General features: G+C 45.5%; 1 protein-coding gene across 4 annotated transcripts in view; it reads right to left on the bottom strand.

The window, feature by feature from the left end:
• NLGN4X (neuroligin 4 X-linked) overlaps positions 1–19,798 on the bottom strand; it is a 391,254-nt gene that overhangs the window by 11,917 nt on the left and 359,539 nt on the right. For all 4 annotated transcript variants that reach the window (XM_070785160.1, XM_070785163.1, XM_070785161.1 and 1 more), the window contains 2 exons: positions 12,732–12,917; positions 3,728–4,517 (listed from right to left, as the gene is read on the bottom strand). In XM_070785160.1, coding sequence (XP_070641261.1) covers positions 3,728–4,517; positions 12,732–12,917 — 976 coding nt within the window. The remainder of the gene's footprint in view (positions 1–3,727; positions 4,518–12,731; positions 12,918–19,798) is intronic.

Here is a 19,798-nt window from a genome sequence, read left to right as displayed (position 1 = left end):
AAAGTTGCCAAGAGCACCCATGTATCTGAGTTCCCTGATGTAACTGGGCATTTGTCCTGCCTTTAAAAGGGGTTATGCACAGAAGTGCACCCCCATCAAATTAAGACATGCTTAAGCCTTAACCCCCAGGTCCCTGCAGGGTGCTGTTATTGCAAACAGGGTCATTGCAGATGTGCCCTCCGTCAAGGGAAAACGAGGTTATACCAGGACTTCCACCGGTTAGGACTCTGTGTTTCCACAGCAGAGGGCCCAGGTTCGACCCCTGGTCAGAGAACTAAGATTCTGCAAGCCAAGGGGTGTGGCCAGAAATTGAAAAACAACAAAAAAAGATGAGGTCATACTGGAGCAGGATGGACTCCTAAACCCATGTGATTGGTGGCCTTATAAGAAGGTGGTCATAATAAAAAAAAAAAAAGAAGAAGGAAACAATAGCATCTGTGGCCATGTGGGGCATGGACCTACGTGGAGGTCATCGTACGAAGTGAAGTAAGTCACAAGAAGATAAATACCATATGATATCAGTTATATGTGGAATATAAAATATGACACGAACTTAGCTTGGAAACAGACTCATAGACATAAGTGGCCAGACTCAAGGTTGCTGAGGGGGAGGGGAAGCAGGTAAAAGGATGGGGCAGGAGTTTGCGATGAGCAGATACCAACCATTATATACAGGATGGATAACGCAGAGCTTAGGGAACCACAGTCAGTATCCTGCGATAAACCAGAAGAAGGGTTTCCCTGCTGGCTCAGTGGGAAAGAATCCGCCTGCTAAGGCAGGAGATGCGGGTTTGATCGCTGGGCAGGGAAGATCCCCTGGAGGAGGAAACGGCCACCCACTCCAGTATTCCTGCCTGGAGGATCCCATGGACAGAGGAGCCTGGCGGGCTACAGTCCATGGGGTCCTAAAAGAGTCAGACACGACTGAAGAGACTTAGCACACAGAAGATATATTGAGCACTTCTCTCAACTAAAAAAATAGGTATACATGTGCTCGATGAGGAGGGCATGGCCCCCCACTCCAGTATTCTTGCCTGTAGAATCTCAGGGACAGAGGACCCTGGAGGGCTATGATTCATAGAGTTGCAAAGTATTGGACATTAATGAGCAACTAACAACAAGAAAAGCAAAAATAGAATGAAAAAGAAGATGAAAAACCATGTGTGTATATATTTTATATACATATATATATATATAATTGAATCAGTTTGTTGTACAGCAGAAATTAACGCCACATTGTAAATGAACCATATTGCAATAAACAGAGGAAGTTGGCCATGTGATGACAGACATGCTGGGAGAGGGCCATGTGGTGAGAGATCCAGAGCTTGCAGAGATGTACCTTTAAGTCAGGCTGAAGCAAAGACTACCATCAAACCACCAGGAGCTAAGAATCATCACAGGAACATCCCCCGACAGGTCTGGGATGGAGGTCAACCAGCCCCACCTTCAGTGTGGACTTCAAGCCTTGAGAACTGAGCAACAATATACTTATGTTGTTGCAAGGCAAACATTTGGTGATGTGTTGCTGCAGCCCCAGGGATCTAAGAAACAAGGCTACGTAAAAACATTGACACTTGCTGACTTGACTGAAATTATCTCCCCGTGGAAGACAGATCCTCGCGGTGACAGAGGAGCATCTCTACCTGCGATGGCTGTGACCTTCCCTGTTTCCCCGCTGTCTTCTTTAGATCAAACTCGTAAAATGGGAGCACTCGACATGGGCCTTCACACACAACCGTTTGCTGCTCAGGAAAAAAACTCAAGTCTTTTCCTAGGAACTTAAAACTGAGAAACCACTTCCCAACAGAGAATATTTAGAAACACGGTAAAGAAGGAAGGGCTTCTCAGGTGACTCAGACGGTAAAGAATCTGCCTGCAATGCAGGAGACGTGGGTTCTATCCCTGGGTGGGGATGATCCCCTGGAGGAGGGCATGGCAACCCACTCCAGTGTTCTTGCCATGGACAGAGGAGCCTGCTGCGTTGTGGTCCATGGGGTCCCAAAATCTGCTAACACTCTGAATGGCAATCCACTCCAGTATTCTTGCCTGGAGAATCCCATGGACAGAGGAGCCTGCTGGGTTATGATCCATGGGGTCCCCAAATCTGCTAACCCTCTGCACCTCCCCACATTCCCTCACCAGGGCTGTGTGAGGCTGCAATGTAGGGGGCCCAATTCTGCTCCTAACCCACCCCCACCGTTCTCCCACTGCTGGTGGTCGACAGGAAGATTTAGCATCTTCGTTTTAAATTCAGAACCCGGAGCTCAAGGTTAATCACAGAAGTACACACAGGTAGAACTCAAGGACACCTCATTATTTCCCACAATTAAGTTACTCGACAAGAGAGAAAATGAGACGATTCTGTGATACTGGGGGCTGCTTGAGATGTTGGGGGGTGTTTTATCTCACTGTCTGCAGAGAATCTGCTCCAGGGAAGATGGGTGGACCCCACTGCGTATGTAACTCTTGTATATTTTCTGCTGCATTTCGCTAATGAGCTTTCTATATATGTACGTGGAGAGATATACAGATAAATCTAGGCAAATATATGAAATTTCTATATAGTACTGAACTAAGGTATATACTTATATATAAATGAAATAAATATACTTGCAAATATGTATATTTAAAAATGAATAAATATTTATATATAAGTAAAATATATTTGTAAATATATATAAATAAATCCCATAACTCATATGGACAATGTTACGTGAGTATATACACACATATATGTGTGTATATATATCTTATATATACACAAACAGGATTTCTCTACACTTGTGAGTTAAGTGGTGGCTCAGACAGTAAAGACTCCACCTGCAATGCGGGAGGCCTGGGTTCAATCCGTGGGTTGGAAAGAGCTCCAAGACAAGGGAATGGCTACCCACTCCAGTATTCTGCCTGGAGAATCCCATGGACATGGGAGCCTGGCAGGCTACAGTCCATGGTGTCACAGAGTTGGACACGACTGAGTGACTTTCACTGTAGCCACGGTTATATGTGCTAACGCATACATAATATATAGCTATACAACATACACAAACAGTATTTCTATATATTCATTATCAGATTTATTCACTCTTTGGCTATGCAGTAAAGACAATTTCCCTGTGGTACATGTATTTTGATAACCCTGTTATTGACCAAACAACTCAAGATCCTGTGTAGACTGGAAATTCGAGGTTTGATTAAAATAGCCAAGTATGTCCAAATCTCTGACAAGACAAGGCCCTAACTAGATTTAAAACTCCAACTCAACTTTGAATGGAACAACCAAGGATGTCTAAGTCCTCAATAAGACAGGGTCGTACCTACCTTTGAAGCTCCAACTCAACTCTGAGCGGAACAGCCAAGTGTATCTAAAGCCCCCACCAGACAAGGTCAAAACCGAGGTTTGAAACTCCAGCTTGATGATGTTCAACAGAATAGCCCAGAATGATTAGCTCCTACCCCAGCATGGACCCAATGGAGAATTTTCAACATGGCAGGGAATACTGCAGTAACCAAAAAACCCTGGCTTCACAGAGAAGGACTCAAGGGTAACGAAGAACCGAGGTCTCCCTCTATGTTGGAGGCGGGGTGGCGGAAATGACTATTCTCAGGACTGGGTGGGCAGGTGCGTGCGAGCCTGCGGACCATGGTCAAGCTGGCTACAGAAAACGCATGCAGAAGGAGGAACCAGACAGGCAACAGCGTGATGGCGGAGGGGAGAAGAACGTACCCGGTCTTGGCGAAGTTGGTCCAGTACGTCATGACCACCGCACTGAGCATCACGTCGTTCTTGGAGAAGTTGCAGCTGAAGAGCTCGGTGGGACCGATCATGGGGATGCCGAAGACGTAGGGGACCTCGTCGCCGTGGGCCGAGTCCGCCCAGCTGGGCTTCATCTCGCTTTGGCAGTGGTGGTAGAAGGCATAGAAATAGGTGGGCGAGCCGTACTGGGCGTGCAGGTCGGCGGTGGCCACGGCGGGGGCCACCCACTGGTGGTCCGTGAACAGGGCCACCAGGGTTTTGCGGCGCGTCTCGGGGTTCTCCTTGTCCGCCCAGTCCGTGTACATGAACTTGATGGTCTCCCGCAGGGTGTCTTTGCCCTCCGGGTAGCCGTACAAGTTGTCCACAAAGTTGGACACGGAGAAGTCGAAGTCGTTGGGCGTGACGCCGTCTTCGTGGTCCACGATGCCGTCCACGAACTTGAGCCCCTCGCCCTGGTTGACGCCGAGCATGATGTCGTAGTTGAGGAACTCGCCCTGCTCCATGAGGATCTGAGGGTCGTCGGGGATGACGTCCCCGTCGATGACGGGCCCGAAGGAGATGTGGTAGGTGGCCGGCGTGATGGTCTGCTGGATGAGCTCCCGGTAGTTCTTGTTCCGAAGGCACTCCACCATGTCTGTGGTGTCCAGCATGTTGCAGCCCACCTTGTCTGCCAGGATCCGAGTGTACTTGGCGGGCTGGTAGTTGACGGCCCAGCTGGACAAGGCGGTCCCACTCTGGATAATGGCCTTCTGGAAGAGACCTGCAGGGGCGAAACGCAGGACACACAGATGAAAACACGAAATTGTGGACACGCAGATGAAAACCAAAGAGACAGAAGGGCAGCCTTCCACCCGGCAAAGACGGCTCTGACTGTCCCGCGGGGGCACGTGAGTTTCTGGATGCAGGAGCACTGCAGCCCTCTCAGCATCTCTCTCTCATATCTCTCTGGTTCTTGGGCCCTCCCCTCCCCTTCTCGCTGGACTTGAAGGATGCTCTCTCACACACACACCACAATTTAGGGAAATGAAACTGCCTTTACACTCTGGCGGCAGTGGTCATAAAAGATACAATCCCTCTCCTCTTCCCTGACTGCGTACAATATGGCTCCATCCTTAGATGTTATAAATAAAGCTTCCCAGAGTGATCACACCCCCTCCATCCCCTAAAACATGCTTTGAGGTCATAAGAGGTCAAAGGCCATTTTGCCTTACTGGCAAAACCGGGTACCACTTTATTGGGCAGAGGGGTTGGGGGGATTCCATCGATATCAAGTTCAGAGCACAACATTCTGGAATGCATTTTAATTTCCACACTCCATACACTGAAGGTGCTAAAAAAATTGCAATTAAAATAAATCCATCACATTAGCTATTCCTAAAGAAACCTTCACTTGAATGCCCCCACTATAACATACTTTCTTTCCCAAAAGAAAAAAGTCATTAATCTCAAAATGGCATCCTTTCAAAACCCAGACTTTGGTACAACTTACCCTGCTACATTTTAAATATTTCATTTGATGAGAAACGGTTTAAAAACTTTTGGGGTGTTTTACAAGTAAAAATCTGTGTAGCTTAAAATTTACAATCCAATCAGTCTAGTATGTGAGTGTCCAGAGAGAAGCAAAAGTATTTAAAAGAAAATGTTTTAATTTTTTTTTAATGGACCACTTTTAAGTCAGAGTGTTGGTCACTCAGTCGTGTTCAACTCTCTGCGACCCCATGGGCTGTAGCCCACCAGGCTCCTCTGTCCATGGGGTTCTCCAGGCAAGAATTCTGGAGTAGGTTGCCATTCCCTTCTTCCAGGGGATCTTCCCAAGCCAGGGATCAAAGCTGGGTCTCCTACGTTGCAGGAAGATTCTTTAGAGTCACTGAGGAAAGTCTTGGTTGAATTTGTTACAGTATTGCTTCTGTTTCATGTTTTGGTTTTGTTGTGGGACATGTGGGATCTTAGTTCCCTGATCAGATACAAAACTCACAGCCCCTCCATTGGAAGGAGAAGTCTTCATGATTGGACCACCAGGGTAGTCTCCAGTAGAGTGTACTTGTCACTGCTGCTGCTGCTAAGTCGCTTCAGTCGTGTCCGACTCTGTGCGACCCCACAGACGGCAGCCCACCAGGCTCCCCCGTCCCTGGGATTCTCCAGGCAAGAACACTGGAGTGGGTTGCCATTTCCTTCTCCAATGCATGAAACTGAAAAGTGAAAGTGAAGTCGCTCAGTCGTGTCCAAGCCTCAGCGACCCCATGGACTGCAGCCTTCCAGGCTCCTCTGTCCCTGGGATTTTCCAGGCAAGAGTACTGGAGTGGGGTGCCATTGTACTACTCCAGTACAAGAGATGAAGGGCTACAAGATCACAGTATTCTGTTCCTTATCTCTTCCTGCCTTTGCTCAGAACCCCCGAAGGATCTAGTCCCAGTGCCACACGAGTTGCTGGAAGAATAAAGCATTCAGCCTGGAGTCCACCAGCTCATGTCCTCTCCATGTTTAAGGTCTCCCGTGCAACCAAGGATGAAAGAAATATCACTGCCATCGGGATAAATGTGATTCTAAAGATTGGCGGACTGCCCACACAAGATTGAAATGTGAAACAAATCTGGCTTTGCCCAACACACCATCAAGCCCATTTGGTGGCCAATTTCCAAACATTTATCATTCCGCTGGAAACGGGCAGCTATTGACTTGTGTGTTTGCTTCTCAAGATAAATGTCTTAAAGCAGGGGTCCTCGACCTCCGGGATCTAACGCCTGATGATCTGAGGTGGATCTGATGCAATAAAAATAGGAATAAAATACACCATACATGTAATGAATGCTCTTGATTCATTCAGAAAGCATCCCCCAGCCTCTGGTCCTTGGAAAGACTGTCTTCCACAGAACTGGTGCCAAGAAAGGCTGGGAGACCACAGCCTTAAAGTACCTCAGGGACACAAGGTCCATATTTGACCTAATAAAGGCAGTCATAAATCAAGACAACCAGAATTAGGAAAAATGCTGCTAGAAGGAATGTATTTTCTTTTCCTCTCTCTTTCTCACAGCTGTTGGCCATGACTGAGATAGTGGTGTAGTATATACATTGGTTTCTCAAGGAAGCGATAGTATAACCTGTGATAAAACTCAAAAAAAAAAAAAAACTGAAGAAAATGTCACCTATAATTCATACTATAAAATGGGAGTTACTTTAATATTTTTAGTATCATCCCTTCTTGGTGTTTTTCATCCCACTGATCTGAACACGGTTAGTTTTTGCTGTTGTTCAGTCGCTAAGTCCGGTCCAAATCTTTGCCACCCCGTGGACTACAGCACGCCAGGCTTCCCTGTCCTTCACTCTCTCCCGCAGTTTGCTCAAATTCATGTTCACTGAGTCGGTGATGCCATCCAACCATCTGATTCACTGCCACCCACCCGGTTCAGCTTTTGCCTTCAGTTTTTCCCAGCAAACAGAGCCTTTTCCAATTGTGCCTGATACCTGCATAGTATATTGGATGTCATAATTAAGGAACTCTCCCTGCTCCATCAGGGTCTGAGAAGTGCCTGGAATGGCATCCTTGTCCACGACAGGGTCAAGTGTTACCCAGTCAAGGTGATGGATTGCTGAATGACCCCTTCACACTGGGTGGGCCGGTCTCATGCATATTTTAACCACAATTCTCGGAGCAAATTATCACTCCTTTGAGGAAGTGCACATGTTCCTTATAACGTTCTTATCTTTTCAGTCTTGTAGGTTTTTGTTTCATTCTTTGCCCTGAGAATACTGTGGTGGACATTTTTGCATGAGAATACCCTTTTCCCTTCTTTATGTTGATTTCATTAAGCGCTGCCACCAGAAGGGGAATTCCAAGGTCAGCAGTCTGGCTGTGTTTTGACTGGTAAGTCCTGATTCTGTACTGTTGGACTGTAACTGGAGAGCTGCTTTGTAGGAATGACCCATGCAAGGCACTCCCGTAATCACTTCTATCTATTGATTTAAGTAATTAACACCTCCTCCACTAGTGTTGGCTGACATGTGTGTGATTACTCCTGAAGTTGGACCTGACTCTTTTGTAAATTGAGAACTGTGATGACAGCCACGGACAGATGGGAAAGCATAATCATCTTCTGAAATGGTATAGGAATCGTTATCGCTAAGGATCTAACGTACTCATTTCTTTTTTCCTTTTTGAATAAAAGGTTAATATAAAACGTAAGCCTTCCATTCAACTCCTCCACAGTCATTTTTTAAATAAAGAATCAAGACATTCAGATTTCACTTGTTCGACTTAGTATGAATAGAATGCTACATTTCTAAGTAAAAAAAAAAATAGATAAGCAACAAGTCACCAAGGTTTACTATATAGAGCACGAAACTGTAGTCATATGCTGTCATAACCTATAATAGAAAATGATATACATGGACACATGAGTGTGTATGGATAGTAGAATCACCTTGCTGTACACCTGTGCATTGTAAGTCAACTATTCTTCAATAAAATATATATATGAAGAAAAAAAAAATTCAGACTTCAGAAGACTTAAAAATAATCATCAAGCGCACACTGCTAATGAAGTCATCAATGCAGAAACTTGTCCACAACAGTGCAGGTAGTGGAAAAAAAAAAAAAAAAAAAACACTGCATGCTGTCACACAACACAATTATATTTCCCCCTCTTTTTTTAGCACGTTTATATGGTACGTTTTTTTTCATTAAAGAAATTTTATTGGAGTACGCTTGATGTCCAATGGTGCGTCTGTTTCAAGTGTCCAGCAAAGCCAATCAGTTACACATATACATACGTCTACTCGTTTTTAGACTTTTCCCACGTAGGTTGCTATAGAGTTTCAAGTAGGGTTCCCTATGCTGTGCAGTAGGTTGTGATTAGTTACCCATTTTATTTAGAGTAGTGTGTGTATATGTCAACTCCAGCCTCCCAATTTATTCCTCCCACTATATCTTCAAAGAAATGTCTTTATAAAGAAAGATACATATTTGTAAAAGAAAGCAAGTAGTCAGTGCAGGAGATATAAGAGAGTCAGGTTTTACCCCTGGGTCACGAAGATCCCCAGGCAAGCATGGCAACCCACTGCAGTATTCTTGCCTGGGAAGTCCTATGGACAGAGGAGCCCGGTGGGCTACAGTCCATGGGGTTGCAAAAGAATCAGACATGACCTTGCAACTAAACAGCACATATTTTTAAAGAAAGATACACATTTTTAAAGAGAGGTACATATTTTTAAAGAAAGATGGTGCTGCTGCTGCTGCTGCTGCTAAGTCGCTTCAGTCGTGTCCGACTCTGTGCGACCCCATAGACGGCAGCCCACCAGGCTCCCCCGTCCCTGGGATTCTCCAAGCAAGAACACTGGAGTGGGTTGCCATTTCCTTCTCCAATGCATGAAAGTGAAAAGTGAGAGTGAAGTCACTCAGTCGTGTCCGACTTTTAGCAACCCCATGGACTGCAGCCCACCAGGCTCCTCCGTCCATGGGATTTTCCAGGCAAGAGTACTGGAGTGGGGTGCCATTGCCTTCTCCGAAGATAGTGCTAGACTTTTTTTTTTTTTTTTATGGGCTTCCCTGGTGTCTCAGAGGTTAAAGCGTCTGCCTGCAATGCGGGAGACCTGGGTTCGATCCCTGGGTCGGGAAGATCCCTTGGAAAAGGAAATGGCAACCCACTCCAGTATTCTTGCCTGGAGAATCCCATGGATGGAGGAGCCTGGTGGGCTACAGTCCACGGGGTCGAAAAGAGTCGGACACGACTGAGCGACTTCACTTTCAGTTTAGACTCTTTAAAGAATAAGAATTCCTTTAAAGTTCAGGTGTATCGATATACATAGTTCACACAGATATGGGGAAATTCTTAAACCAGCAAATGGACACAGAAGCAAATATAACAACGACCTTGAAGATTCAGATTATGATTGTCAATGTCCACCTGGACTTGCAAAAGTTATCCCAGGGCTGCACTTTTTAATTTTGTTGTTCTTTTTGTTTCGTTTTTGAAGGGAGTGTCAGGAAGTTATTCCACTGCTTCCAGACCTCCTGCACCGGACCCCTGTTCATTTCTATTTTAAAAATCTCTTATCTATCCAGCAACAAAGGACCAGAGGGAATCACCTTGAGTTAAGTTTGCAACAAAGACCTAAGTCTATAAGCATGTGGCTGCAAATGGTGTTTATGAAACATACAAGTCTGCAACCATCATCCAAATACTAATTCCCTCTCACACTTCTTCCAAGTTGAAAACTGATGTTAATAACATTTAAAGTTCACCAAATAAACTCAGATAGGCAAACCCAGGGTACAAACATTTCTACAGAAGTCATTTTCATCCAGTGATGATAAGCAACCGCTGTCGGTCATGAGTCTTAAGTGAAAAAAAAAACAACCTTGTTAACATTGCTAATAATACTAGTTGTTGCTTTTTGGTCTCTAAGCTGTGTCTGACTTTTTGCGACCCCCTGGGCTGTAACCCACCAGGCTCCTCTGTCCATGGCATTCTCCAGGCAAGGATACTCGAGTGGGTTGCCATTTCCTCCTCCAGAGGATCTTCCCGACCCAAAGCTGGGTTCCTGCTCTGGCAGGCAGATTCGTTACCACTGAGCCACCAGGGAAGCCTGTACTGCATGTTTAAAAGTTGCCAAGAGAGTGGATCTTAAAATTCTGATGAGAAGAAAAACAGTTTTTAACTCAACGGTGATGAATGTTGATTGGACTTATGGTGGGGGTTGCTTTGCACTACATACGTAGATTGAATTCTTACCTTGTACAGTTGAAAGTCATCATTATTTTAAATGTATATTATTAAATATATATAACGCAAGTGCAAGTATTAGTCACTCAGTCATTTCCAATTCTTTGCGACCCCATGGAAGCCAGGATCCTCCGTCCATGGGATTTCTCAGGAAAGAATACTGAAGTGGGTTGCTGTTTCCTTCTCCAGGAAATACATATAATGGTGTACGTCAAATTATACCTCAATTAGAAAAATCAGAAAGCAAGCCACGTTAGAAGAGGACGTGGATACACGTAATTTGGGGCATTTTCTTCTTTTTTCTAAATTCATTAATTTATTTGGCAGTATGGTCTTCTCTGGTGGCTCAGTTGGTAGAGAGTCTGCTTGCAACGCAAGAGACCTGGGTTCAATCCCTGGGTAGGGAAGATGTCCTGGAGAAGGGAATGACAACCCACTCCAGTATCCTTGCCTGGAAAATCCCACGGACAGAGGAGCCTGGTTGGCTACAGTCCATGGGGTTGCAAAGAGTCGGACACGACTGAATGACTAACACGTTTTCACTTCACTGGGTCTTAGTTATGGCATGCTGGAATCTACTTCTGAAATCCCGGGCTTCCTGCACTGGTTGTGTGGCGTCTTAACCACTGGGCCACCAGGGAAGTCCTTTGGGGCATTTTCTGTGGAGGTTTAAAGAGGCACCACGGTCCCACCTGCCTGTGTCCTGAATAAGAACTCCAAAGGTATATATATATGTCCCCACCCACGACTTCCCTGGTGGCTCAGATGGTAAAGCATGTGCCTACAATGCAGGAGACCTGGGTTCAATCCCTGGGTCAGGAAGATCCCCCGGAGAAGGAAATGGCCACCCACTGCAGTATTCTTGCCTGGAGAATCCCATGGACGCAGGAGCCTGATAGGCAGTCCATGGGGTCGCAAAGAGTTGGACACGACTGAGCGACTTCACTTTCTTTCACTTTCACCCACCTGAAAGGGAATTCGCTCAGTCCTGTCCGACTCTTTGGGACCCCATGGACTGTATAGCCTACCAGGTTTCTCCATCCGTGGGATTTTCCAGCCAAGAATACTGGAGTGGATTGCCATTTCCTTCTCCAGGAGATCTTCCCAACCCAGGGATTAAACCCGGGTCTCCCGTATTGTAGGCAGACGCTTTACCGTCTGAGCCACCAGGGAAGCATTTCACCCACCTGAAGCCCCCTGTAATCTCCTACCCTACTCCATCCCCCTAGGTTAATCACAGAATACTGTGCTGAGTTCCCTGTATCACTCGGCAAATTCCTCCTTGCTGTCTATTTTACATATGGTCACGTATATGCCACAGAGGATGAGATGGCTGGGTGGCTTCCCCGACTCAATGGACATGAGTTTGAGCAAACTCTGGGAGTTGGTGATGGACAGGGAAGCCTGGAGTGCTGCAGCCCACAGGGTCGATAAAAGTCGGACATGACTTGGTGACCAAATAGCAACAGCCAGGAATCTGTAGGATCCCATGCTTCCATGCTGCCCCACATAGTATACCTGAGGCTGACTCATGCTGATGTGTGGCAGGGGCCAACACAATATTGTAAAGCAATTTAAGAAAACAAAAGTGCAAAAAAAAAAAATGTGCAACAGATTGGAATCAAAGGGTAGAACAGAAGGCCAACTTGAGAATTTCTTTGGAAAAATCACTGCTTTCCATTATTTTTATTGTATGTTATTATACATATATATATATATATCAGAGAAGGCAATGGCACCGCACTCCAGTACTCCTGCCTGGAAAAATCCTGTGGATGGAGGAGCCTGGTGGGCTGCAGTCCATGGGGTCGCTAGAGTCGGGCACGACTGAGAGACTTCACTTCCACTTTTCACTTTCATGCATTGGAGAAGGAAATGGCAACCCACTCCAGTGTTCTTGCCTGGAGAATCCCAGGGACGGGGGAGCCTGGTGGGCTGCCGTCTATGGGGTCACACAGAGTCGGACACGACTGAAGCGACTTAGCAGCAGCAGCAGCATATATATATATAATTGGAGAAGGTAATGGCAACCCACTCCTGTATTCTTGCCTAGAGAATCCCATGGACAGAGGAGCCTGGTGGGCTGCAGTCCAGAGGGTCGCACAGAGTCAGACACCACTGAAGCGACTTAGCAATATATATATAATAAAATGAAATGATATCAACATAAAAAAAGAAATCTATGGAGTTCACAAAGGGGGTTCAGCTCTTAGCCCCAGGGGTCCCCTGCCCAGCATGAGGGACGCTCTTCTTACCTTCTGAATAGTGAGACAAGGTCAAGAGGCTGACGCAGGAGGCGCCTGCGCCCGAGCCGAAGATGGTGACTCTCTTGGGGTCCCCACCGAAGGCCCCGACGTTCTCCTCGATCCAGCGTAAGGCTTGGATCTGGTCCAGAAGCCCATAGTTGCCCTTGGCCGCCTGATCGCCGGTGCTCAGAAAGCCTGCAGAGGAAGACAGGAGATTTTGGGGTCGTCACCTAACAGAGTACACTGCCACAGCATCGCTGCTACTTGGAAAGATATTTCACGGGACACGTTGTTCCTTGTTTGCTTCTCCTCCCTGTACATAGAAGCAAGAGAACAGCACCTTTTCATGGCAGAAAGGGTTATATGATATAAACAATAGTTACAATGGTTTTTCTTTCATTTGAAAAGAAAGTGAAAGTCGCTCAGTCGTGTCCAACTCTTTGCAACCCCATGGACTACAGAGTCCGTGGAATTCTCCAGGCCGGAATACTTGAATGGGTAGCCTATCCCTTCTCCGGCAGATCTTCCTGACCCAGGGATCGAGCCCAGGTCTCCTGCATTGCAGGTGGATTCTTTATCAGCTGAGCCATAAGGGAGACCCAAGAATACTGGAGTGGGTAGGCATTCCCTTCTCCAGGAGATCTTCCCAACTCAGAGACTGAATCCAGGTCTCCCACATTGCAGGCGGATTCTTCACCAGCTGAGCCATAAGGGAAACCTAAGAATACTGGAGTGGGTAGCCTGTCCCTTCTCCAGTAGATCTTCCCAACCCAGGAATCGAACTGGGGTCTCCTGCATTGCAGGCGGACTCTTTACCAACTGAGCTACCAGGGAAGCCCTATTTCTTTTGATAGTATAAGGAAATGTCTCACTGAGGCTTTGTATGAGGCAATGTGAATCTGAAATATTCACAATACACGACCATATCAGAAACCTATACATTTTATAGGCTAGCGGTAAAGAGTCCACTAGCAAAGCAAGAGATGCTGATTCAATCCCTAGGTTACGAAGACTTCCTGCAACAGGAAATAGTAACCCACGCCACTATTCTTGCCTGGGAAATCCCAAGGACAGAGGAGCCTGGAGGGCTACAGTCCCTGAAGTTACAAAGATTCAGACACGACTTAGCGATTAAACATTCATTTTACTAGATTCAAGTCATTACTCCTGTGTGTATCTAGGTTTTCCTTGGGAAAAAATAAAAAACAAAAAACACTTCAGGAAAAAGAAAAACTAATTTTTCAGGGCAAAAAGTCTGTGTATCATCAGTGTATAAGATTGTGTGCACTGTTATAAGAACAGTAGGTTATCTTTTGCCCGTTGACTTCCTCATTAACATATTTTATTTAACTCCATTCAACTCACAAATTTCAAAGGAAATTAGAACCATCAAGACATGCCACTCTTAAATAGTTTGGAATGCATCTCTCTTTTTCTATATTAAAAAAGATATTACAGTTACATGCAGAAACTTAAAATTTTTTAATCTTGGCCAAAAGGCAATGCATATTCAAATCTCCCCAACTGTCCCCCCAGAATAGCACGGACTGCGATACTTTCTTTTAAAAACTAAGAGGATTTTAATTTTTAGTTTTAATTTTAAAAAGCGTAAGCTAAGGAATCAAATCCTAAATGCCACCTTAAAAGCTGCAAAGAAGACCATCTGGGCATTCATTGTGGCAAAGTGATAATTTTTTTGATTTTTGAGATCACATGCCCTTTCGGGTTCACACTGCAGAAATATCTTGACCTGGAACCTCTGCTTTCCTCTGATGCTTTCCTGTGGGACAGACAGATGCTCTCTTGCTCAGATTTAAATCTATGAATATTTTATGAAGCGTCCTCAAGCTTAAATACTAGCACAAACTTTAATCCAACTTTACATGCAAATCTGTCTTGAGTAAGCCTTCTGGGTGGAAGAAAAGAGTAATAAAAAGTTTTTTCGCCCCTACTTCCCACTCTTACATGACCCTACACAAAATGCCAATATATTACCTCTGTGTGGTTGTAGTTCATTCACTAAGTTGTGTCCGACTCTTTGCAACCCCATGGACTGTAGCACACCAGGCTTCCTTGTCCTTCACCATCTTCCAGAGTGTGCCCAAGTTCATGTCCATGGAGTCGTGATGCCATCCAACCATCTCATCCTCTGTCACCCCCTTCTCCTCCTGTCCTCAATCTTTGCCAGCATCAGGGTCTTTTCCAATGAGTTAGTTCTTCCCATCAGGTGGCCAAAGGATTGGAGTTTCAGCTTCAGCATCAGTCCTTGCAATGAATATTCAGGGCTGCTTTCCTTTAGGGATCTCCTTGCTAACCAAGGACTCTCAACGGTCTTTTACCACTCCGCAGTTCAAACGCATCAAGTCTTTGGCGCTCAGCCTTCTTTATGGCCCAACTCTCACATCTGTACATGACTAACTGGAAAAAGCATAGCTTTGACTGCATGGACCTTTGTTGGCAAAGTGATACCTCTGCTTTTTAATACCCTGTTGAAGTCTGTCCTAGCTTTCCTTCTTAGCAAGCATCTTCTACTTTCCTTGCTTGTAGTCTGGCTGCAGTCACCATCCCCAGTGATTTTCGAGCCCAAGAAGAGAAAGTCTGTCATTGCTTCCACCTTCCCCCCTTTATTTTCCTCTTTATTGCAAGGGTTATGATAGTCACATATTTCAGGGACTGCTTATTAAATAAGCATGGCCAGTAAGTACAGTGTTTACATGAAGACAGGCTATTTGGGACTGAAAATAACAGAAATGAGAACCAACGCCTTCAAAGACATCCTTAAGCAAACCTGGAGGGCTTGCCAGGTGGTTCAATGGTTAAGAGTTCACCTGACAAGCAGGAGATGTGGGTCTGATCCCTGGGTCTGAAGATCCCCTAGAGAAGGGAACGGCAACCCAACCCACTCCAGTATTCTTATCAGGGAAACCCCCTGGACAGAGGAGCCTGGCTTGCTACCGTCTATGGGGTCCCAAAGAGTCAGACATGACTGAGCAACTGAGCACCTAAGCAAAGCTGGCAGAAACCCAAGAAACCCTCAGAGTAGGTTGGAGAAGACTCTTGAGCGTCTCTTGGACTGCAAGGAGATCCAACCAGTCCATCCTAAAGGAGATCAGTCCTGGGTGTTCATTGGAAAGACTGATGTTGAAGCTGAAACTCCAATACTTTGGCCACCTCATGTGAAGAGTTGCCTCATTGGAAAAGACCCTGATGCTGGGAAAGATTGAGGACAGGAGGAGAAGGGGGTGATAGAGGATGAGATGGTTGGATGGCATCACCGACTCGATGGACATGAGTTTGAGTGAACTCCAGGAGATGGTGATAGACAGGGAGGCCTGGTGTGCTGCGATTCATGGGGTTGCAAAGAGTTGGACACGACTGAGTGACTGAATTGAACTGAACTAGCTTCTCAAAACCTAAAACAAAATCGTAAAGAATGAGATCTTTCACCAACTGAGGAATGAGGTTACCTTCCCATAGTTTGCCTGAGTACCTATGAGCCACGGGGTGTGTGAATCAGGAGGGGATTGGGAATGAATGGTCTGGTTCAAATAAAAGCAGCAAGAATGTTTTGTGGGGTTTTTTGCCATTGTTTGAAATTGCAATCATCTGGACTCTCAACCTCCTTGCCTGAGTACATATAAGGATGTCAACTGCCAGGATGCACATTTAGGGAACGTCGCACAAATCGACTCCCCTTGAGAGTTCACGGGGGTGGCTTCGAGTTGAGCAAAAGGATGGGAGTGTGTAGACATTACCAGGCGCTCCCTTATGTAATTGGCAGTTATTAATTAGTCTTTCCTGCCCGAGAATGTTCTGGAACACCACCACCCCCCCCCACCCCCGCCACCACATTTCAAATGCCTACTCATAAAATGAATCCCACTTTGCTCAGGGGGAAAAGCCTCTTTCAGCCGACTTTATGGATGAAACCAGTTGATAATGACGTTTGGGTACTGGATAATAACCATAAAGAGAAAGCCTCTCTCCCTCCATTCAGTTAAGAGGTGATTCCTTCCTAAAGGCTCTAGGAATTTTCTGGCAGAACCATCTTGGTTTTAACCCATCCATCTCTCTCCTACGCTTCACTCTCACGGAATGACCTCCTCACTTATTTTTCTGGAGATGAGCCTGACGATTTTTGCAATGGATGGTAAATCACGAGTCTTTAGGAAATCAGAGCCCCTCGGTCCACAGTGAAACCTGACTGTCTCTCCGACTGTTTAATAACCTCTGCGATAGGAAGGACCGTTAACATTCCATACCCTGGCAAATCCTACTTCTTCTAAAAGGATCTCATGGAAAGGTTTGACGCTGGTGATTCTAATCTCCTTCCAAAAGGTCTGCAGGAAACAGCTTTCCATGTGTCTCAGAACCCCAGCAAAGGTACTCAGGGGTTTTTTGAAGCTGGTGTTTCCATAGCGTCTGACATGGAATCTTCATTTACTGCTACCACCAGGGACGGCTTTGTTCCCTCTTTTTCCACCTTTTATTTTGTACTGGAGTATAACCAATTAAAAGTGTTGTGATGGTTTCAGATGGACAGCAAAGGGACTCAGCCATACATACACATGTATCCGTTCTGCCCCAAACTCCCCTCCCATCCAGGCTGCCACATGACATTGAGCAGAGTTCCCTGTGCTGGACAGCAGGTCCTTGCTGGTTCTCCATGTTAAACACAGCAGTGTGTCCATGTCCATCCCAGACTCCCTGACTATCCCTTCCCCCATCCTTCCCGCATTTCATTTGTTCTTTTCAGTGCTTCTGAGTTCCCGTGGCAGGACCAGAATGAATGCAAGTGGTTTTATATTCCCTATGAAAGCAAACTGCTTTCCTAGTCTAACTGTCAAAATACAGTGTTTGATGGATTTCCCTGGTGGTCCAGTTGTTGCAACTTCGGCTTCCCTGGTGGCTCAGACAGTAAAGCATCTGTCTGCAATGTGGGAGACTGGGGTTCGATCCCTGGGTCGAGAAGATCCCCTGGGGAAGGAAATGGCAATCCACTCCAGTACTCTTGCCTGGAAAATCCCATGGACGGAGGAGCCTGATAGGCTACTGTCCATGGGGTTGCAAAGAGTTGGACACGACTGAGCAACTTCACTTTCACTTTCACCTTTCAAAGCAGGGGGGTGGGAAGTGCAGGTTCGATCCCTGGGCAGGGAGGTAAGATCCCACCAGTCTTGTGGCCAAAAAGCCAAAACATAATGCAGAAGCAACACTGTTTCACAAATCAAAGAAAGCCTTTAGAAATGTTTCACATCAATAATTCTAGAAACAAAACAAAACAAATTGCTGCTGCTGCTGCTACTAAGTCGCTTCAATCGTGTCTGACTCTGTGCGACCCCATAGACGGCAGCCCACCAGGCTCCCCATCCCTGGGATTCTCCAGGCAAGAACACTGGAGTGGGTTGCCATTTCCTTCTCCAATGCATGAAAGTGAAAGTGATCGCAGTGCTTGATATAATCCAGACAGAGCATGGGCCGGGGTTTCCCGGCGTGGGATTGTACGAACAACATGAAAACAGCTTGTCAACTGGGAAACAATCACACACTTTACCAAAGATGGAAGGGTCTCAAGGGGTCAGTTTCCCAGATCAGCTCGCAACTTCCACTAACATGCTTCCGATGAATTCACAGAAGCCAGTCCCTTGACTGGCCAAACCCAGTGATTTTAGACAAATGGCTCCTTTTCACGGACACACACTCCTGGCTCCAAATCCTCTAAGCATCTCAGCTGATGAAACGTTGGTTTTTGAGATTTACTGTCTCTGAAGTGAAGCTTGTAAATAAGTAAGCCGCCCCCCCAACCCCGCACCACCAACAACATTAACTGAACAAGGAGAGAGATGCACAAAAGAAGTCATTTGAATTTAGACAGATTAGGGACTAAATTGATACTGAGTTTCATTGAAAGCACTGGAAGGAATAAAACACACACACACACAAGATGTGCTAAGTGGCTGGGTGTTTATTTTAAAATGTGATTCATGGAAAAGATGCTTTAAAACCCTAAATCCCATCTCTCATTGCACATTGAATGAAATTAGTATTGTGTGCATTGTATTTGGGCAAAATATTGCTCTGGAACAGAAAGTTGAGGGTTGTAGAGTGGCTAACCAGGATCTAAATGTTCTTCATTCAACTGAACTGCAAGTCTTTAAGAGATTGGTTCCAGAACACACATTAGGTGGGCGGTAAGAAGCCCAGTGGGGTCAGATGTATTAATAACTACACTTCAGTTGTTTGCAACATGACTTTAATGCCACAGATGATGTAATCCCTTGAGAAATAATTCACTACCTAAGCATGAAAGATTGAGGGCAGGCGGAGAAGGGGACGACAGAGGATGAGATGGTTGGATGGCATCATCAACTCAATGGACATGAGTTTGAGCAAGTTCTGGGAGATAGTGAAGGACAGGGAAGCCTGGCGTGCTACAGCCCATGGGGTCACAAAGAATCAGACACGACTGAGCGATTGAACAACCACAGGCACAGTAGGCATTTTTTTTTATGATCATTAAACAGAAGATAACAACCAAGTGACCATCGAAGAAAAGCATTTACATTTTCAAGGTGCTTGCATTTGAGAGAGAATTTTGTATTTGTGCACACAATATTTAATTCAAAGGAGTAAAAGCAAAAAGCAAATGTGTAAATGAAAACATTTCAATTAGAAAAGTCACACAATTTACTTTAGGTCACGTAAATTAGCTGGAACAGAAATCTATGTAACCAGAATCAGAGCTAAGGCAGAAATATGAAGCAGGACAATAAAAATGCCCGTTTTCGTTCTTTGATGCTTACAGAAAATCATTCCCTGGGTGTGATTGTTACAAGGTGAAACTGACGTTTTCTTCTTTTTTTAAAAAAATATTTATTTATTTATTTGGCCTTGTGGGGTCTTAGTCGAGGCTTGGGGAACCCAGGTCCCTGACCAGGGGTTGTACCCAGCCACCTGCATTGGGAGCATGGGGTCTTAGCCACAAGACCACCAGGGAAGTCCCTGAATTTTTATTATTGGATTCATTTATGATTTAACAAGAGTGCATAGGTTCTAAAGAATGGGATAAAACTGGG

This window comes from Bos indicus, chromosome X (genome assembly GCF_029378745.1).
Source record: "Bos indicus isolate NIAB-ARS_2022 breed Sahiwal x Tharparkar chromosome X, NIAB-ARS_B.indTharparkar_mat_pri_1.0, whole genome shotgun sequence".
NCBI lineage: Eukaryota > Metazoa > Chordata > Mammalia > Artiodactyla > Bovidae > Bos > Bos indicus.
Note: the sequence above shows the minus strand (reverse complement) of the source record. Positions and strands in the feature narration are given on the sequence as shown.